Raw genomic sequence first — 22,818 nt, forward strand, 5'->3', positions numbered from 1 at the left:
GCCCGTTGAAAAGAACAGGTTGATGATGTGTCTGCCCTCATGCCAGCCATGATCTACGCACTGTTCCATCTTTTGAATCATATTTTCAACACCGTTCCATTGCTTTTGATGCTGGGGTAAGTTATGTGTGCCAAGTCATTGCAGTTTGCCTCATACAGAGGGACACTAACAAGGGGATTGTTATTGTCGAGAACATATCACAAAACTGGTATTTCTCATAGAGTAGCATGTATTTTGAGAGCACTAGACATATATTATAAAGGGCATACACAGCATTTTGGTAGGGTCCCTCTGTGTGGTTTGGGCAACTGCTTAGAATGCAATGATGTGCTGTTCAAGTTGCAGTTTGGCCAAGTGGGAAAATTAATGTTAACAATCTTGACTTTCCGTACATTTACACAGACTGTTCTACATACCGTACATTTACATGCATATGGTATGTATAACACACTGTTATACATACCATACATTTAAACACATTGTTGTACATACCATACATTTAATCAGTCTGTTGTACATAATGTACATTTAAACACATTGATGTACATACCGTACATTTACACACTCTGTTGAACCCATTAGTAGGTGTATTTCTGTATTTATTTGAATGCTGAATGGGTTATTAGTGGTCACTGGACATGCTCAGCACATCTCTGGAATCATAATATTATTCACTAATATGCTTTGGTCTTTAAAAAGCACCAGATTGAAAGGGGTCGTTCTGCATGACTGCATTCACCCCGTCATGCAGGAGGCACCATTACAGATAGATTGATTGATTGATTAAATCAACAGATCGATTAGTCGGCAGAAGCTTTTGACCGTTCATTGATGGGAGCATTTCTTAAATGAGACCATCCCCCCATTGTCAAGGTGTGCGTGCACTGCTGCTGAGTGCTTCATTGTAATTCTCTCCCCCCCCCCCCTCCCCCATCCCCCCACCCCTCAAAAAAAGCAGTTGGACACGGACGACCCCCCTAAGAAAAGGGAGGGTAAGAGTGCACAGGAGCCTGCTTGGGGGAATTCACTGGCAGACGACTGCAAGGTAGATGGATGTGTGGCGACTGGCAGACGTACCGACCAGCAACATGCTTTGCACGGGCCGTGGACGGCACAGTGTTTTGTGTTTTGAGTGTCTGTGGGCTTCAACAGTCTCCCCGCCCCCACTAAACACTTCACAAAGACCAGCCCAGCTACATGCAACCACGTCCTTTACTTGGCCTACGCCATATCTATCAGAAGCTGTTTTACGGAGGATGAAATAGGCTAATTGTTAAGTCTGTGAAGCTGGTTGATGGCGTGGTTGCATCCAGCCTCTATGCAGGTTTTCATTCGGGTGAAACTGCATGCTTGTTTTGTCCTAACGCTGTTTTCATAGCACCTGCCTTTATTTTATTTTACTTAAATTTTTTTGCCAAGTAGACGTACACTATTACTGTTCAAGATCACTTGTTGTAGAGTTAATATAGTATCATCATCATCATCATCATCATCATCATCATCACCACCACCGTCTTTGTATATTTACCCTTAATATAGCACTGAGGTAGTAATATTAGTTTTATTAATAGCATTAATCAAGATTTTGATTGTCTTTGTACATCTTCAGAGTACATAAACCTTTTTTCTGATGCATTGGAAATTCATTTAGCTTCTCTTAGTTGCTCTTTTGTTGGTAATTTTGTGTGGATATGTATCGTGTTTGTTGGTAGTTCTGTGTGGATATGTATCGTGTTTGTTGGTAGTGTTGTGTGTATTGTGTTTGTTGGTAGTTTTGTGTGTATTGTGTTAGTTGGTAGTTTTGTGTGTATTGTGTTAGTTGGTAGTTCTGTGTGGATGTGTATTGTGTTTGTTGGTAGTTTTGTGTGTATTGTGTTTGTTGGTAGTTCTGTGTGGATGTGTATTGTGTTTGTTGGTAGTTTTGTGTGTATTGTGTTTGTTGGTAGTTCTGTGTGGATGTGTATTGTGTTTGTTGGTAGTTTTGTGTGTATTGTGTTTGTTGGTAGTTCTGTGTGGATGTGTATTGTGTTTGTTGGTAGTTTTGTGTGTATTGTGTTAGTTGGTAGTTCTGTGTGGATGTGTATTGTGTTTGTTGGTAGTTTTGTGTGTATTGTGTTTGTTGGTAGTTCTGTGTGGATGTGTATTGTGTTTGTTGGTAGTTTTGTGTGTATTGTGTTAGTTGGTAGTTATGTGTGGATGTGTATTAGTGTTGTCAAAAATATCGAAGTATCGATACATATCGATACTGAATATTTAAAATGGTTTCGATACTCATTTCCCGAAATGCCGATACTTTCTGCAGTATCGGTACCAGCTGGCGAGTGTTCTACCGCAAGTTGTTGACACGCTGTTCAGAGCACGCTTGCCCCTCCGGCTCCTCCAGCCCTCCCCCTCACAGAGCCGACAAACATTTGAGCTGAAGATGGCAAATGCAGAGCATCCGCAACTTGTGCTTGTGGATAAAAAAAACAGCAGAAGTGCTGTTTGGAGGTACTTCGGGTTTAAAGTAAACAACGAAGGACAAGCTAAAGAAGATGCCCCAATGCTATTTGCAAGCGGTGTTACAGATCAGTGCCAACGCGGATATCCATAAAGAAATGAGAGGTTCGTGACAGCTGCTCTTTCAACGTCACTGTGACTGAAGCATTAAACCATTAACTCTAGTTTAATATATGATACGTTGTCTACTGATGGCGCATAATATCAACAGCTGATAAGTTGTTAGTAACGTTACAGGCAGCTATCAGCTAACGTTAGCTACTCATAGCCGTTAGCTCCCTTAGCTTAGCTGGCCACTTTTATAATTACTGCATGGAAACGGAGTAACGTTAACGTTTAAACGTTATGTCGAGGTCATACAATACTACAGTCGACATAAGGTTAACGTTACCCCGTTTCCATGAAGTGTTTAAATAGCAGCAATCTTGTTGAAAATGTAACGTTACTAAAATGCTCCGAGCATAGCATCTCTCTCTCTCTCTCTCTCTCTCTCTCTCTCTCTCTCTACCCCTCTCTCTCTCTCTCTCTCTCTCTCTCTCTCTCTCTCTCTCTCTCTCTCTCTCTCTCTCTCTCTCTCTCTCTCTTGTTATCTTTAAATAAAAATCGAAACTGTTACTAACTGTAATACAAACAGTTCAGTTTGTCAGGTACATGCAACACAGATTACAGTGTTTACATCTGTCTGCTTGAGAAAATACCATGTTCTGCATCTGCAATAAAAATGATTGAATTGAGATGAACAGTTATTTTTAAATGTGTGATCTAAAGATAAACAAAGGGTTTTAAAAGTGTTATATTTATCTTCTCTTATAGTACCAGAGAGAAGCTGAGGAAAATCAACTAGCAACAAAAGCTAAATTTGTTTATACATTTTATATATATATATATATATATATATATATATATATATATATATATATATATTTTTTTTTTTTTTTTTGGTATCGAAGTATCGATACTTTTCAAGGTATCGTATCGAAGTCGAAATTCCAGTATCGTGACAACACTAATGTGTATTGTGTTTGTTGGTAGTTGTGTGTGTATTGTGTTTGTTGGTAGTTCTGTGTGGATGTGTATTGTGTTTGTTGGTAGTTCTGTGTGGATGTGTATTGTGTTTGTTGGTAGTTTTGTGTGTATTGTGTTTGTTGGTAGTTCTGTGTGGATGTGTATTGTGTTTGTTGGTAGTTGTGTGTGTATTGTGTTTGTTGGTAGTTCTGTGTGGATGTGTATTGTGTTTGTTGGTAGTTCTGTGTGGATGTGTATTGTGTTTGTTGGTAGTTCTGTGTGGATGTGTATTGTGTTTGTTGGTAGTTTTGTGTGTATTGTGTTTGTTGGTAGTTCTGTGTGGATGTGTATTGTGTTTGTTGGTAGTTCTGTGTGGATGTGTATTGTGTTTGTTGGTAGTTCTGTGTGGATGTGTATTACTGTTGTCACAATACTGGAATTTCGACTTCGATACGATACCTTGAAAAGTATCGATACTTCGATACCATTTCGATACCAAAAAAATAAAACAAATAATAATAATATATATATATATATTTTTTTTTAAACAAATTTAGCTTTTGTTGCTGGTTGATTCTCCTCAGCTTCTCTCTGGTACTATAAGAGAAGATAAATATAACACTTTTAAAACCCTTTGTTTATCTTTAGATCACACATTTAAAAATAACTGTTCATCGCACTTCAATCATTTTTATTGCAGATGCAGAACATGGTATTTTCTCAAGCAGACAGATGTAAACACTGTAATCTGTGTTGCATGTACCTGACAAACTGAACTGTATTACAGTTAGTAACAGTTTCGATTTTTATTTAAAGATAACGAGAGAGAGAGAGAGAGAGAGAGAGAGAGAGGCTATGCTCGGAGCATTTAGTAACGTTACATTTTCAACAAGATTGCTGCTATTTAAACACTTCATGGAAACGGGGTAACGTTAACATTATGTCGACTGTAGTATTGTATGACCTCGACATAACGCTTAAACGTTAACGTTACTCCGTTTCCATGCAGTAATTATAAAGGTGCCAGCTAAGCTAAGGGAGCTAATGGCTAGCAGTAGCTAACGTTAGCTGATATCTGTAACGTTACTAACAACGAATCAGCTGTTGATATTATGCGCCATCAGTAGACAACGTATCATGTATTAAACTAGAGTTAATGGTTTAATGTTTCAGTCACAGTGACGTTGAAAGAGCAGCTGTCACGAACCTCTTTCATTTCTTTATGGAGTTCCGCGTTGGCACTGCTCTGTAACACCGCTTGCAAATAGCATTGGGGCATATTTAGCTTGTCCTTCGTTGTTTACTTCAAACCCGAAGTACCTCCAAACAGCACTTCTGCTGTTTTCTTTATCCACAAGCACAAGTTGCGGAGGCTCTGCATTTGCCATCTTCAGCTAAAATGTTTGTTTACAAACTGAAGACTGCTCTGTGAGGGGGAGGGCTGGACTCGGAGGAGGCGGAGGGGCAAGCGTGCTCTGAACAGCGCGTCAACAACTTGCGGTAGAACACTCGCCAGCTGGTACCGATACTGCAGAAATTAATTTTTCGGTATTTCAGGAAATTAGTATCGAAACCATTTTAAATATTCAGTATCGATATGTATCGATACTTCGATATTTTTGACAACACTAATGTGTATTGTGTTTGTTGGTAGTGTTGTGTGTATTGTGTTTGTTGGTATTGTTGTGTGTATTGTGTTTGTTGGTAGTTCTGTGTGGATGTGTATTGTGTTGTCCCAATGATAGATAACCCCACTATTCCCATGGTTTATGTTTTATTAACACTGAACTATCCTCAAACTCTGTGAACCCATTTTCTTTGTCTGATTAGAACGCTACAGTATTATTTTGTCTCCTCTTTTAGTCTGTCAAAGGGATACCTTAACATTTAGAATTTTGGAGTTATTATTTTCTTTGACCAGACTCTATAAACAGGCTTGTTGGCATTGCTATGGTCCTTTCAGATGCAACAGGATCAAAGCTCAGTGTGCTAGGTTCAACACACATCTCACTAGATATCAGGGAGGACAACGCAAAATGGATTTTTCAGGAGAAGAGTAGAACGATGGATAATAACAATCTACATTGCATCGTTTAAACCTTCCTGGCATTGTGCATTTGAAATGTGTTTGTAGAAATCAGGAAATTGTAATGGTACCAGTATCACCTTTCCTTCCTGACTGGCCTTTTGTTCCTATTGGAGGCGCGGGGATTGGCACAGTGTGCAGTGCCCACAGTTCAACCTAGTTGCAGCTAGCCTAGTTGCAACCAAGTTTAACTTTGGCTGCAAGCTCGCCAAAGAAGAGCGTGCCACGCTCGGCCCGCGCAGCGAAAAGCCTCTGTGGCGCAGCGCAAGCCATTGGAAATACATTTAGTTTCAGAGCGTTTTCATTGGTGCCATTGTTGTGATGTATCTGAAAGGACCTTTAGCTTTTCTCAGTGAATTCAATGGGTATGGCTAGCTGCAAGCTAATGATGGCTTGTGGTTAAGGGTACCCGTTGGTTTTTAAAGAAGGGCTAACAATACTAAAACACAAGTCCCAATTGCGAAATGTTTGCATGGAAACTGACCAGTGTCCATTGAGGAAATATAACATGGTATCCCTTTCAGTGTTTCCTTCTAGATTGTTTCCCTCCTGTGTCTTTTTGAAGTCTGCTATTTCTGCCTCTAATGTTTTGTCTGTTGTGTCTTTTTGGAGGCTGCGATTTCTATGGATGGAACAGTTTGTGTAAAAAAATCAGAACCATTCGATTCGATCACCAGGGTTCGGGGCACCTAGAAACCGTTCGGTTTATTTTGGTACTGTGGAACCCTTTGCTGTAGCCTAATGCATCACTCTTGGGGTGTGTATGGAGTGCTTTTGTAACTATTTCCATTTACTGTCATACAACACTAAGAATAAGGAACACTAAGTAACTAATACTTAAGTTAATATTAGTAATTCATACATTTGACTAAATACTATTTGAATTAGCAATGGCATTTCTTCTCCCCACTGAACCGTACCGAACCGAAAACCGTGACCCCAAAACCGTAATATGAACCGAACCATGATTTTTGTGAACTGTTCCACCCCTAGCTATTTCTGTCTCTAATATTTTGTCTGTAGTGTCTTTTTGGAGTCTGCTATTTCTGTCTCTAATGTTGTGTTTGTTGTCTTTTTGAAGTCTGCTATTTCTGTCTCTAATATTTAGCTGAGCTCCCAATTTTTTTGAAGAAAAAACCCCAAACCTGCCAAGCTGCAACCAAAATATATCTGTAGCCAATTCCAGAAGAAAAGTAGTCCTTGTTGTTCAGTTTGATGACGGTCTTTTGATGGCCAACACATTGATGTCATATTGACATAATAGTTTTAAAGGACCATACCGGCATGGTGATGAACCTAGATTAAATGTATCCCTGGTCATGCTAAAAAATTGGTCGCCTCTTTTCAAAGAAAGCGATACCAGAAGGTGAGTTTGTGAACGCAAACAAGGAAGTACACGTGCAGAAAGAGAGAGAGAGAGAGAGAGAGAGGGACATGTTTCTAAAGGGATACTAATTTGTTAGCATGAACAGGGAAAAAAGGAAGCTATGCCCACGAAAATGCTCAGGGATAATGTAAGCTATGTCTGCTGATTAGTAGATAAGCTAAAACCCATATTTAGACTGGTATGGTCCTTTTTTAATCTTTTTGTACAAATAAGGATATATCTTTCTACTGTGAACCAGAAAAAAGAATTACATAACTCAAAAGCTGAATTTAATGATGATTTCTACTATAATAATGCTGCTCTTACCATAAGTGAGGTGGTAGGAGGAAATCGGGCTCTAGTCTGCTGTCTTTTGCAGTGTTGTTTTGTGTCTTCAGACTTTGTTTTGCTGTGTTGTCTTTCCAACTTAATGTTAGCCTGCCTAGCTCAGATGTTCTGTGTCTCGCTGTTCCCATTACAGTGTTGTTTCCTCATTGTTTGTGCTGTAGCGTCCCAGTGTGTGCTTCTGGCATCGTTCCTATTTCCTCATCTCTGCCCTGTTTCCCTTTTGGGGTTGAGGTTGGTGTCAAGGTTGACCGTTGACCCCAAAAGTCTTCGTCACCACTGCGGTTAACCAGCCGGTTGTCTTTGCAGGACGAGCTGTCAGATGTGAGCGGCTCCAAGTCGCCCAGGCCCACCACGGGGTCAGACCCCATGAGAGAGGGTGGTAACCGTAAGAGCACGGAGGTGCAGGCGGCGCCAGGGACCAGGTCTATATCCGTTGGTAGGTCGATCACCATGAGGTTGTCTATTTAACTTCGATTCAAAGGGAGAAAAAAAGGTTGAGGACGACAACTTCATCCCTTCAATGAACTTTTATTATGCCAACGCATTTAGGAGGTACAACTTCAACATTTCTGAGGTGTAGCTTCCTAGGAAAAAGGAGGTGTAGGTTCCTCAGGGCACACCAAGGAGGTGTAGCTTCCTCAGGGCACACCAAGGAGGTGTAGGTTCCTCAGGGCACACCAAGGAGGTGTAGCTTCCTCAGGGCACACCAAGGAGGTGTAGCTTCCTCAGGGCACACCAAAGTGGTGTAGCTTCCTCAGGACACACCAAGGAGGTGTAGGTTCCTCAGGGCACAAGGCTGCGCTTGAGTGCACAGACTGGAGCGTGTTCCGCGACACAGATAACATTAATGTCTACACGGAGACAGTGCTGGACTTTGTCCGTACTTTGGTGGAAGAAACAATCCCCACTACCACAATTAAAGTTTACCCAAATCAAAAACCCTGGGTAGACAAATCCGTCCGTGAAGCTCTGAAAGCGCGCACCACAGCATACAACGACGGCCTGGTGGCAGGCAACATGAATGATCACAAGGTGGCGCGATACAACGTAAGGAGGACAGTAATAGAGGCAAAACGGCGCTACAGGGATAAAATTGAACTCCAGTTTGAACAGGCTGACTCCAGAGCTATGTGGCAGGGCATCAAAACGATGACAGACTACAAAGGCACCTCCCTCAAACTGAACAGTGACATCTCCTTAGCAAATGATCTCAATACCTTCTATGCGAGGTTTGAGGCTGGTAATAACAACACCAGCCTACAAGCCACGGCAATGGGGGGGGGGGGGGGGGGTCTGCTGAAGGAGACTCAGTGTTCAGGGTAACAGAGCATGAGGTGAGGCGGACCTTTAAAAAAAGTGAATATCAGGAAGGCAGCAGGACCGGACGGCATCCCCGGCCGCGCCCTAAAAGTCTGTGCTGACCAACTGGCCCCGGTATTCACTGACATATTTAACCTGTCCTTAGAACAGGCTGTCATCCCCACCTGCCTGAAGAAGTCCACTATCATCCCTGTACCTAAAAAATCCAAGCCTGCTTGCCTCAACGACTACCGCCCTGTAGCTCTCACCTCCATAGCCATGAAGTGCTTTGAGAAGCTAGTAAAGATCTACATCTGCTCCTCCCTCCCCATCAACCTGGACCCCCTGCAATTTGCATACCGCCCCAACAGGTCCACGGAGGACGCCATAGCCCATGTGCTGCACACAGCAGCATCACACCTGGACAAGAGGAAGGGGAACTATGTGAGAATGCTATTCATCGACTACAGCTCGGCATTCAATACCATAGTCCCCTCCAAACTCATAGCCAAGCTCAGGGACCTGGGCTTGAACTATGACCTCTGCCAGTGGGTCTTGGACTTCCTGACGGGCAGACCCCAGGTGGTGAGAGCAGGCAACTGCACCTCCTCATCCATCACCCTCAACATAGGGGCCCCCCAGGGCTGTGTTCTGAGTCCCCTCCTCTACTCCCTGTACACACACGACTGTGTGGCTCAGCGGAGTAACAACACAATCATCAAATTTGCTGACGACACAGTAGTGGTGGGCCTGATCTCTGCAAACGACGAGAGGGCCTACCTGGAAGAGGTCAAGGTCCTGGCGGGATGGTGCCAGGAGAACAGCCTCTCCCTGAACGTCAGCAAAACAAAGGAGATGATTGTGGACTTCAGGAGGTCGGGGGTCAAGGACTACAGCCCCCTCAGCATCGACGGGGCACCGGTTGAGAAAGTGAACAGCTTTAAGTACCTCGGAGCCCACATATCCGAGGACTTGACATGGACCACACACATTGACAGTGTTGTGAAGAAGGCACGACAACGCCTCTACTTCCTCAGGCGCCTAAGGAAGTTCCAAGTCAGTCAGAAGATCCTTAAGAACTTCTACTCATGTACAATAGAGAGCATCCTGACTGGCAACATCACCTCCTGGTTTGGGAATAGCACTGCACAAGACCGAAGCAGACTACAAAGAGTGACACGTTCAGCCGAACGCACAATTGGAGGGGGGCTCCCCACCCTCCAGAACACTTACAACAAGCGGTGCAGGGGTAAGGCTAAGAGAATCATCAAGGACTCCAGCCACCCGAACAACTGCCTCTTTGAACTGCTGCGGTCAGGCAAGCGATACTGGAGTCTCAAGGCGAGCACAGAAAGACTCAGAAGAAGTTTCTATCCCCAGGCCATCAGGCTGCTCAACGAACAGTGAACACTATGCAACAACCATCAAATGCACACAGCACACACATCCACACGCACACACTCACTTTAAACAAACAACACACTGCAGCATCCACTCTCCACACTTTAGATCACCTAAACACACTTTATATTTATTGATAAAGGATTTGCACTACAACTCGTACACCTTACGGTAAATTGTACCTAAATTGTACCTCATCCCATTTCTGCACTATATAATATTGTATATTAGTACACTGCATTGTATATTAATGGTAACTCAGTTACGTCTATTCTGCATCGAACATTGTACATATGTCTATACTGATACTGAACACTGTGACCTCATTTTTACTTCTAATTTATACTTCTAATTTACATGCTATACTATGTTATTTCATACTTATCTTGTCTAGCACAGTCTCTGGAGCGTAACAGTAAGAAGCATTTTGTATAAAAGTATTCTGTACTTCTATATGACAACTATTAAAGAAACTTGAAACTTGAAGGAGGTGTAGCTTCCTCAAGACACACCAAGGAGGTGTAGGTTCCTCAGGGCACACCAAGGAGGAAAGAGGTGTAGCTTCCTCAGGACACACCAAGGAGGTGTAGCTTCCTCAGGACACACCAAGGAGGAAAGAGGTGTAGCTTCCTCAGGACACACCAAGGAGGTGTAGCTTCCTCAGGACACACCAAGGAGGTGTAGCTTCCTCAGGGCACACCAAGCAGGTGTAGCTTCCTCAGGACACACCAAGGAGGTGTAGCTTCCTCAGGGCACACCAAGCAGGTGTAGCTTCCTCAGGACACACCAAGGAGGTGTAGCTTCCTCAGGACACACCAAGGAGGAAAGAGGTGTACCTCTGAAATGTGTAAAGTTCATTGAATGGACCAAGCTGCCGTCCTTAACCTGTTTTCTTTTGAAACTTGTGTTTCTTTTGTGATTCTAAGGACCGAGCAGCCCTTCAATGGTCATATCAAGTTACGATCTGTGTGATTTGAAGTGCCAACATCTCTTTTAAAGTGCATTTTGTACTTTTAACCCCAAAGTGGGGCGAGTTGGGTCCAACATGAACCTTTTCTCCCCGCTGACCAGGTCAGACCAGTTTGACAGATATTCACTGGCTCTAAAGAAAGTTCCACTGTACCTCAGAAAAAAGCTTCATTTTGAAGGTTTCAGCTCCTCTATTCTGTGACCTACTGTATAGAAGCCCAAATATTACATTCAGGTATATGAGTCAGTGCATTGGATCAAGTATACTGGTCAGAGGGCTGGAATATGGGTTGGAATACAGAGGTATAATACAGAGGGCAGAGGTACCTGCCATTTGCAATTTTACATTTGCAAACAAAAACATTTTACAGTCAAATGTGATAAATATGATCCAATCTTAGAGCTGTGCATGTATTGGTCTGATGAAGCCAATGATTTGACTAGTTTACTGACTTGACGTGACGTTTTGGTTGTTAGGTCCTGGTGACATTCTGACCCAACTCATGATTCTTTTCTCATTATGTCTCATGTCGCCTGACACATGTCCCGGTTCCTTTTAGGCTTGCCTGAGAATGACGAGAGCTCCGATGTGCAGGACATCATTGAGTCCACCCCAGAACTGGACATGGGTCTCAGTGGATACAAGGCATCCAGGTAGCACAAGTAATGTCTAGGCCCACATGGAATCCACAGAGGAAGAATTATGATGAGAAATCCACGGAAATCTGTAAAGGATTCTAATATTACAAATAACCTGGTAGAATTGAATTTATTAATTTACAAAATCACAGAACATGAGCAAAATGTCTGTGTATAACATTTGAGCCTAGTAATGTATTGTAGCCATCATGCTGTCAAACGTCAATGTTGTGGTGAGTACTAATACAAGGATCTTATCACTAATGACTCTTACACTTCCAGCACCCCGACCAAAGGCATTGAGAACATGGCGTTTGATCGCAACACAGAATCCCTGTTTGAGGAGCTGTCGTCTGCGGGCACAGGACTCATAGGGGATGTGGATGAAGGGGCAGACCTGCTGGGTAAGAACACAATCCTACAAGTAACAAAATACACTTGTGTTATAGTAGTACAAGTAACAAAATACACTTGTGTTATAGTGGTACAAGTAACAAAATACACTTGTGTTATAGTGGTACAAGTAACAAAATACACTTGTATTATAGTGGTACAAGTAACAAAATACACTTGTGTTATACAGTAGTGGTACAAGTAACAAAATACACTTGTGTTATACAGTAGTGGTACAAGTAACAAAATACACTTGTGTTATAGTGGTACAAGTAACAAAATACACTTGTGTTATAGTGGTACAAGTAACAAAATACACTTGTGTTATAGTGGTGCAAGTAACAAAATACACTTGTGTTATACAGTAGTGGTACAAGTAACAAAATACACTTGTGTTATAGTGGTACAAGTAACAAAATACACTTGCGTTATAGTGGTACAAGTAACAAAATACACTTGTGTTATACAGTAGTGGTACAAGTAACAAAATACACTTGTGTTATACAGTAGTGGTACAAGTAACAAAATACACTTGTGTTATACAGTAGTGGTACAAGTAACAACATACACGTGTGTTATAGTGGTACAAGTAAAAGAAAATACACTTGTGTTATAGTGGTACAAGTAACAAAATACAGTTGTTATAGTGCCCCATGGTAAAAAAGTGTAACTGAAGTTATATTTCCTCTTCTTCATTTAAGCTCAGAAAATGTAATGCAATTTCACGTTGTCCATTTAAGTAATTCATTCATAGCTTACTTCTAATATGATTGTCTTTGATTGTCTAATATGATTGCCAATGTCAATCATTAGATAGCAAGTTAGCTACCGGAATTTTAAGATATAATTTGTGCATGGAATCAAGAATCAAGAGGTTTATTTGTCACATACATACCAGGGCATACAGTGAAATGCGGGTGGTCAGGCCTGCATTGATTGTGCAAAATACAATAATAAAATAGGCATAGAAAAAATAAAATAGGTAAGACACAAGATATGCATGGTAAAAAAAGACATGCTAAGTTCCTGAGAAACTGGTTCCTATATACACTACTATACAATATACAATTTACAATTTTAACTCTTTAACTCTTAAAGTATCTACCGTAATTTTCGCACTATAAGCCGCACCTGAATATAAGCCGCAGCAGCTAAATTGAATGATGTGTACATATATAAGACGCACTGGACTATAAGCCGCAGGTGTTTTAATGTTTAATTACAGTCTTCCCACCAGCATTGGGACACAATACTGTTGGACAAATAACAAGAATTAACTCATTTACAAGTTGTATTACGTTTAGCAAATAAGGGAACAGATAAATAACATTTCAATGCAGTCAAAAAAGCAATATTTCGATTTTTACATTTTCGGGTTTGGTCACGTCGAGTCACATATAAGCCGCACCGTTATATAAGCCGCAGGGTCGAAAAATGGGGGGAAAAGGTGCAGCTTATAGTCCGAAAATTACGGTAAACTATGCTATACAGTACCTCCTTCCTTTAAAGTGACTTTCTATTTTTTAAAGTGACATTTTGTTTAAAGTGATTGTTTTAGTACAATATCACAGTACAACTATCAGTAATTGCCTAATCGTACATAACTTACTTACCCTGCTGTTTGAGTAAATCCAAGTGGATTACATCAAAACAAACTAATTCTTGTCATTTCTCTGCAAATTTTCAAGGCAAACATTGTTTTTTGGAAATTCTTAAGCAAATGAAAGTGTTATTTAACTTACCTGCAATGTTGGCACTGGTTGGCTACTACTATTCTATTACTCTGTAGCACGAGGTGTCCACTAAGCCGTAACGCTAACCCTCACTGTTGCTGTTATTCTGATACATGCTGTTAGCTCCATATCCATGCTAACCCCACCTCTCTCTCTCCTGTGTCCTATCCTCTTGGCTTTTGTACCTAATCCCAGTGGAGTATTCCGGTGTGTATGACCTCAAACCTCTCCTTAGCCAAACGTTTCTCCTATGATTTCCCTGTGCCCTCTACTCACTACTGTCTCCCATGCCTTCTCATCTCTATAGCTCATAGCTGCGTCTCTGCTCTGTTTCATGGCGGTTGGCTGTCTGCTTATATACGGTGCACAGCTTACACTATAGCTCATGTAGTAGCTCATTTTGACTCCAACTCCTCACAGCTCACAGTTGCGCAAATGTTGAGACAAAATTCAAAAAGTGTCTTATATATAATTTTTTTTATTGATTACACTTCTTGAAATGAATGATGCATTACATGCATTTCCCACCGGTTGTTAGGTTATCTGTGGTGGTGTCTGACTGGGGTGCGTTAGAAACACATAGTCGGCAAGAAATGTACACAACAATATATTGCAATAGATGGATACTGTATCGATACAGTGACGCCAAGTATCAATATTTTATAAATTTATTTATTGTATTTTTCTTTGCTTGGCAATCCCATTTTTTGCAATAAAAATGTTTGGAATGAGGTGAACAGACTAAAAACCTTATCTTATTAGATAAAACAGATGATGTACGGTATATCTTTTTTTATTGCAGATGTTAACCAAGTAATAATTTGCAGTTGAAAAAGGGTAATGAATCACAATATTGCGACATTACTATATGGTGACTCTAGTATCGTGATATCATATCGTGACTCTAGTATCGTGATAATACCATATTGTGACTAGTATCGTGATAACATCATATCGGCACTCTAGTATCGTGATAATAGCATATTGTGACGATAGTATCGTGATAATATCATATTGTGACTAGTATCGTGATAACATCATATTGCGACTCTAGTATCGTGATAACATCATATTGTGACTCTAGTATCATGATAAGATTATATTGTGACTCTAGTAGCGTGATGACATCATATTGTGACTATAGTATCGTGATAACATATTGTGACTAGTATCGTGATAACATCATACCGTGACTAGTATCGTGATAATATCATAGTGTGACCCTAGTATCGTGATAATAGCATATTGTGACGCTAGTATTGTGATAACATCATATCGGGATGCCAGGATCGTGATAATATATTGTGACTCTAGTATTGCGATAACATCATATCGTGACTCCAGTAGCATGATAACATCATATCGGGACTTTAGTATCGTGATAACAGCATATCGTGACTTTAGTATTGTGATAACAGCATACTGTGACACTAGTATCGTGATAACATCATATCGTCAATTTAGTATTGTGATAACATCATAGCGTAACTTTAGTATCGTGATAACATATCGTGACTTTAGTATCGTGAGATAACATCATATCGTGACTCTAGTATCATGATAACATAATATCGTGGGGCCCCTCATCAGCAGTGAGTAAGACTCTACTGTACGTACCCCATAAGACGCACTGTGAATATGTTATTGGCAAATACAGTATATTTGTGGTGGGTCTGTCTGATATTGCGGTGGATCACCACAAATAAATCTACGTGTGGGAAACACTGCATCATTTACAGCGTTACTCTTATGCTTTTGGTTTCCAACATTATAAAGATTATCCAACATTATAAATATAATCTTTTTTTAATGTTTAAGAAAACAGGGGATGTTTTAGAATCAGAATCAGAAAGGTCTTTATTGCTAAGTCGTTTTTACATACAAGACATTTTATTTGGTTGTTTTCGGTGCAACATTAACGGACAGACAATAACGGACAGATAGTGAACCGTTATAAGAGTAAAGTTGGACACTACATTGTGCGAGTACTCATATTACTGAGTAATGTTACATTTAGCAGGTCAATATGTTGTTGCATAGTGGGCTTTGCCATGTTCCGATTATTTGCAGCATATTTATTTTATGCTAAATGCTGTACCTTTGTTTTTCTGGACAATATTTGTCATTTTGGTTATTTATTTTATTTGATAAACATACATTTGCATAAAGCAAGCATATCTGTCCACTCCCATGTTGATAAGAGTATTTAAACACTTCATATATCCCTTTAAGGTATATTTAGAATAGATAAAAAATTTGCGATTAATCAGTTAACTATGGACAATCGTGCGATTAATCACGATTACATATTTTAATCGATTGACAGCCCTACATTTTGTGTTGTTATTGTTGCCCCTGCTGTATCTAGCTGGCCTCAGATCCCCAGCCAGCTCCCGTCCCTCATCGCTCATAGAGCCAAACAGTGAAATGTTTAGCTCTGCCTCTTCCATTGGTTCAGTCTTTCCTCTCTCACACTCTCTCCACCTCTCTCTCTCTCTTTCTTCCTTTCTTTCTGCCTGACTTGGATTGCATGGTTTTCTCAGACCTTAGTTTGCTTGGTAAGACCTCACCTGCTCTCTCCATCCTTCTCCGGTCAGTCATGTGTCGTGCTCTGTGTGGTTCTGTTCTGTGTCTGTCGTTCCTGTGTTGTGAACCTTGATCAAATATCTCACTTCCAGGATATTTCACATCCCATCTTATTTTATATAAAAAGAAACAAAAAACTAAGAATAATCTACAGTGGTGCATCTTCTATCTCCATGTAGTGCTCACGTAGTCCCCTCTCCAGTTGTTTGTGCTCAAGTGATCTTATTTGGGTGTTCATATAAATCATATAAAATGCCAACACCGTACTAACCTCTGTTCAGGTATGGGCCGTGAGGTGGAGAATCTCATTCAGGAGAACACGCAGCTGCTGGAAACAAAGTAAGAGACCAGCTATTCTCCTACACACCAGTTGTTGTCACTGTAGTTTCACATGTATTGATACAGCACAGGGAGGGAAACACAGTGGCTGATACCACTGCTGCCTATAAATGGGAATTGGTGATACTACTCTGCCTGCCACTGGTAGAATAAACAAACATGGGCGGCCGGGTAGCGCAGCGGACTAAGCGTCTGTCTACCACCGCAGAGACAGTGTGATCGAATCCAGCTGCGGTACCTCCGGCTTGGTCGGCCGTCCATACTGACACAATTGGCAGTGTCAGCGGGGGGGAAAGCCGGTGGGGTGGGTCCTAGTCGTTGTAAACAGCGACTCCTACAGTTCGGTCGGGGCGCCTGCACAGCGAGGGAATGATCTGGGGGAGGTAGTGTGAACCTTCCACACGTTACACTCTCCCAGTGAGAGTCCGCGCTGCCAGGTGAAAAGAAGCGGTGGACTGGCTGCACATGTGTCGGAGGAAGCATGTGATAGTCTCCGCCCTCCAGACCGACGGTAGGGGGTAGAGTGCGCAACGACTGGGATTGGGAATTGGCATAACGACTAACATTGGGATGGGAGAAAAACAGAAAAAGGATTGAGAAAAAGATAATAAATAAAAAAAAAAAGAATAGACAAACATACCAGCCACAGGCATCATTATGCGCATGGTCAAATGAGGCCTCATGAGATGACACGATTGACCTATCTCAAGCCCTGCCCTCTTTTCTTGATCCTCCAATCACAACTGTTGCTTTCCTCGCACACACTTTAGTAGTTGGCCGAGGGAAGCAACAGTTGTGATTGGAGGATCAAGAAAAGTGGGAGATAGCTAATTTGTCCTTAAGAAATCGTGTTTTGAATTGAATTGAACATTTAAACAATTAATAAACAATAAATAAACAAAAAATAACCATTCAAATAAACAAAAAACACATGTAGCAAATTATTTAAAAAATATATAAATACATAAATATTACATGTCGGAAAGGTATGCGTCATACAGTGCCTGCTGCGTAGACGAAACACACATCAACAGCTTTGTACAAACACACGCACAACAACTCTCCCTTCGCGTGTTGTAGGAATGCCCTGAACGTGGTGAAGAATGACCTGATCGCGCGCGTGGACGACTTGACCTGTGAGAAGGAGGTGCTGCAGGGGGAGCTGGAGGCTACGCTGCAGGCCAGGAGCAAGCTGGAGGACAAGCACAGGGACATGGAGGAGGAGCTCAAGAGGTGAGTCAGGGGTAGGGGCAGTAGTGTCATAGACATAGGAGTAGGAGTCATAGTAGTAGTACAAGTAATAGTAGTAGTAGTGTAGTGATAGTAGTAGGAGTAGCAGGAATAGTACAGTAGTAGGAGTAGCAGGAATGGTGCAGTAGTAGTAGAAATAGTACAGTAGTAACAACAGTAGTAGTAGGAATAGTGCAGTAGTAGGAATAGTACAGTATCAGCAGCAGTAGTAGTAGTAGTAGTATGAATAATACAGTAGTAGTAGCAGCAGCAGTAGTAGTATGAATAATACAGCAGTAGTAGTAGTAGTAGGAATAGTGCAGTAGTAGCAGCAGTAGTAGTAGTAGGAATAGTACAGTAGTAGCAGCAGTAGTAGTAGGAATAGTACAGTAGTAGCAGCAGTAGTAGTAGGAATAGTGCAGTAGTAGCAGCAGTAGTAGTAGGAATAGTACAGTAGTAGCAGTAGTAGTAGTAGGAATAGTACAGTAGTAGCAGCAGTAGTAGTAGGAATAGTACAGTAGTAGCAGCAGTAGTAGTAGGAATAGTGCAGTAGTAGCAGCAGTAGTAGTAGGAATAGTACAGTAGTAGCAGTAGTAGTAGGAATAGTACAGTAGTAGCAGCAGTAGTAGTAGGAATAGTGCAGTAGTAGCAGCAGTAGTAGTAGTAGGAATAGTACAGTAGTAGCAGCCGTAGTAGTAGGAATAGTACAGTAGTAGCAGCAGTAGTAGTAGGAATAGTACAGTAGTAGGAATAGTACATTAGTAGCAGAAGCAGTAGTAGTATGAATAGTACAGTAGTAGTAGCAGCAGAAGTAGTAGTAGGAATAGTAACTAACATTTAATAGTGTTGTCATAAATACAGGATCTGAGAGAATGGGAGCAGGTATTGGAGTTGATACATTTGGTTATTGTCAATATGAACGAATGGTCCATTTTTCAGAGTGCGAGTGGAGGTGGAGGAAGTAAAGCAGAAGTCTAAAGATGAAGAAGATGTGAGTACAGAATTCTTCAGGGGTTGTCAACACTGCAGACAGTCCCTTTGTTTTAGTGATAGAACCTTTCAAAAGAGATCTGTTGCTATGGGAACAGCTCTGACCCTAGTTTATTTCCCACTCGGCTGTTGTATTAGCAAACATTGCAATGGGAACTTTTACACTTGGGCCCGTTTAAAAATGTTTATGTTGTCCAATTAGAGAAGATCTCTATAATGTGGATGTGCTCGACCATCATCCAGTTTCATATCCTATAAGTCAAATCATTATGAAGTGCCTCATTTTGTGTGTGTGCGTGTGTGTGTGCCGCCTCAGAGTGACGTGCCCACGGCCCAGAGGAAGCGCTTCACCAGGGTGGAGATGGCCAGGGTGCTGATGGAGAGGAACCAGTACAAAGAGAGGCTGATGGAGCTGCAGGAGGCTGTACGCTGGACGGAAATGATACGGTAAGGAGATGGAGGGAGGGAGAGAGGGAGGGAGGGATGAAATAGGACTCAAGTACCACAGGAAGAAAATATGTATAGGATGATATCATCACATACAAATAGCATCAAACGGCTAAGTCAGCGCATTATATAAAAACAGTCCATTGTTCACCCTTCATTGAAATAGAACTGGAAAGAAGCGGTACCGAGAGGATGAGAAACAATCCCTGGGCTAAGGATGTCTTTTCAAACAATGTACCAAATTAATCTTAATAGGTCAATAATCTCCCAAAATCTCCTCCTTTTAAATGTCTGCTTGAATGGAGGGCAGTATAGAGCAGGGTGCCCAGTGCTTTGCCTTCACCCGAGAATGTTGAAATGGACGACAATTAACGTGATGTCGTTTTTATATTCTCTTCCTCAGGGCCTCGAGGGAAAACCCTTCTCTTACAGAGAAGAAGAAATCCAGCATCTGGCAATTGTAAGTACCCTCCATCATAGTATTGTCAGTTGATGCTTTTGGTTTCTGTTCATTTTCCATCCTTACAAAAAAAAGTGGGTTTTGGATATTTTCATCACATTCTCCCTATTGGCTCCAGAGTTCTTAAATATCCACTTCTTTCTCTTTGTTTTCGGTACGCGCTATTGATTTGGCACACTGGCAGCATTAGGTAAAGACCGTTTATTAAGCCCCTTCCCCAAAACTCCACCCTCCCCATTCCTGCCAACCCCTCTCTGGTAAGGCTGTCCCCACTTAGGTGATTAGTCAACTAGTTGGTCATAAGCGTCCTGTTTGGTCAATGGGGGACTGTATTAAGTATAGCTGCCTCCATGTTGGATGTGATCAAAACATTGTCTCGTCTATCCCACAATGCAAAGTGTCTAACATCACCTTTCGCTGTTGGCAGGCATTTTAACATTTGCTACCACAAATTACAGCTGCTATGTCAGCTACCAAAAATAGCTAGTGCTAAGATGGTCTTTGATTAACAAGTAGCTAGCTGCAACATTTGGTAGCTGACATTAGTGCAGATTTTTGGTAGCTAATTTTGGTGCTAACACAAGCTAACAGCAAAATAGGATGCGTTAAATGCTTTGCATTGTGAGTTAAATTAAGAGGACTGACATCATAACATGGGGGCAGCCATATTTAATATAGTCCCCCGTTAGTCTGTGTTCATGCTTTCTTTCCTGCTGAATGAGTTAGTTCCTGGAAAAAATGATAAGTGCATCTTTGGCGTCACAATAATATTCACACATAATGCTTTTTGCTGTAGACAAACACTAGATTTTAAAGGAACTTTTTTTATTTTTTTTTTACTGCCCGCCATCACCAGAGATGGTCCCTGTCTGTAACTAATGTTGTGTTCACAGGTGTATAAAGTGTAGGTAGATCTCAGCTTATTACACTGAGGTTGAAAAGGGGTGGACATCTGCTCCATGAAACTTGAAAGTTGCTAGGCGTAGGTAATTTACCCTTGTTCAGATCACTGCTAATAAGATAAGATGATCCTTTATTGATCCCCTTGGGGAAATTCGGGTGTCAAAACAGCATGGGGGGGGGGGGCGGTGTACAGGGTGGGGGAAGCATAGCTTCAAGTCCTATATACACTATAGGTACAGTATAGATACAAATACAATATAATATAAAAAAAGTACAAACACAAAATAGTCCAGTGATGCGAGTCCAGTGATATTAGTCTCTAGTGCAAAATACAAGATAGTCAGTACGGTGACGTTAGTCTCTAGTTCTTAAGTCCCGAGTTGTGACAGTGATAGTTCTGGCAGCAGATCCGGCCGCCCAAGTCCTTTGTTGTAGAGCCTGATGGCTGCCGGTATAATGGACCGGCCCAGGCGGTTTGTGGTGTGTCTGCTGTCACACCACAAAGTAATGTAAATTCGCACAGCCACGGGGATCACCCAGGAGTTAATAACAAGCGCACCCAACTGAATGTGGAAGTTTGACCTGCAGGGCTTCTAGTAGAAACACAACATTTGTTAAAGACAGATCTCTGGTAATGGTCTAAATGAGACTGGCATGGTCCTTTTAAAGAGGGCCTTCTGCATGGTTGCATTTAGTTGCAAAAGGCCCAGTAATGAAGGAAACATTTGTCAAATAAATGGGATGTACGTTTATTTTTTTGTTACAGAGGACAGCCATACTATCATGTGCCCCAGTGATGCAGTACTGAGTGACCCTCTGTTGCTATTGGTTACAACCATAGATGTAGACGGTTTCACTGGAATTGTGTTGCTAGGGAACAGTTTGGATGCAAATGTGTTTCCTGTCAACTATTGGATTAGCAAACATTGCAACAGGAAATAAACGTCCCTTTTCGAACGTTATCGTTGTCACTTTGAAACCGTCTATATGTTATAACAAGTTATATACAGTATCTATGGTTACAACCATAGATGTGTCTCATCATTGACGATGTTCTCTTTCCTTGTATCGGTTCCTCTTGTCACAAAGCACTCAGACGTGACCCCCACCCGTACAGTGTGTCCTGCCTGCTGTGTCACCCTGTGTTTGCTGCTCAGTCTGCCCCCGAGACCAGTTCAAGAGGGAGAGGGTAGACTAGTTTGAGGTGACTTTCAGCTCGCCTCGAAAATAGTCCATTAGCTCAGGGGTTCCCAAACTTTTCAGGCCGCGACCCAAAAATAACGGGGTCAGAGAGCCGCAACCCCCACTATTATAGGAGGTAAAAAAAAAATTTTGAATAAATTTTTTATTTTATTTTTATAAATGGAAATTTATGGTTGAAACATGCACACGTTCAAACGGACACACACTAATAAGCATTGGCTTTTAACCAGGGCCGGACTGGGGAAATCATTCAGGCCAGGAAATATAGTGCAAAATATAGCCCCAGTCAGGCCACTTTTTAAGCAGGGGGTCTGGGGGTCCCCCACCAGGACATTTTTTGTTACAAAGACTTCATTTCCTGCATTCTGGTGCAGGCATTTTTTTATTTGTATCCTTTAAATGCCAGTGTTTGTGATGGCATCACAAATTATTGTTAAAAAACAGGCTAGCATATATATGTATGATTAGCAACAACACTGATTTTGATGGATTTTCAGTTTTTTTGTAATGTCAGATTGAAAATAATACAATATTTTATTCAACTTCAGCCCTGATCATAACACCACATATTAATTTTATAATTCTAACCCTTTAAATGCCAGTGTGTGTGATGGCATATATTTGCAATATATCAAATGCAAAGTAGATTTTTCTGGGGGGGATTATTACAGGCTAGCATGTGTCAATGATTAGCAACAACAGTTTTTTGTAAGGGTCCCGCCTCCACCAATCGCATGCGGCTCCTTTTGTGTGTGTGTGTGAGAGCAAGAGAGAGAGAGAGAGAGATAGTTCTCCAACTTGTGTGAGTTGCAGTGATCTCCTGGTTGTTCCCCAGCTAGGTTATCTAACTATTGCACTGCTGCAACTAGAAACACTGTCCTGGCCTGCGTCTAAGTTCAGTGGCCTGACTGCAAAAAAAAAA

General features: G+C 41.4%; 1 protein-coding gene across 7 annotated transcripts in view; it reads left to right on the plus strand.

Moving 5' to 3' along the window:
• Positions 1-22,818, plus strand: part of spag9a (sperm associated antigen 9a) — an 84,555-nt gene that overhangs the window by 23,908 nt on the left and 37,829 nt on the right. For 3 of the 7 annotated variants that reach the window (XM_084329853.1, XM_084329854.1, XM_084329856.1), the window contains exons 6-15: positions 959-1,045; positions 7,611-7,740; positions 11,534-11,627; positions 11,895-12,016; positions 13,934-13,945; positions 16,606-16,663; positions 17,744-17,896; positions 18,833-18,884; positions 19,200-19,330; positions 19,734-19,790. In XM_084329853.1, coding sequence (XP_084185979.1) covers positions 959-1,045; positions 7,611-7,740; positions 11,534-11,627; positions 11,895-12,016; positions 13,934-13,945; positions 16,606-16,663; positions 17,744-17,896; positions 18,833-18,884; positions 19,200-19,330; positions 19,734-19,790 — 896 coding nt within the window. The remainder of the gene's footprint in view (positions 1-958; positions 1,046-7,610; positions 7,741-11,533; positions 11,628-11,894; positions 12,017-13,933; positions 13,946-16,605; positions 16,664-17,743; positions 17,897-18,832; positions 18,885-19,199; positions 19,331-19,733; positions 19,791-22,818) is intronic. The other 4 variants (XM_084329855.1, XM_084329859.1, XM_084329857.1 and 1 more) reach the window with 3 other exon arrangements.

This window comes from Notolepis coatsorum (genome assembly GCF_963971535.1).
Source record: "Notolepis coatsorum genome assembly, chromosome: 14".
Taxonomy (NCBI): domain Eukaryota; kingdom Metazoa; phylum Chordata; class Actinopteri; order Aulopiformes; family Paralepididae; genus Notolepis; species Notolepis coatsorum.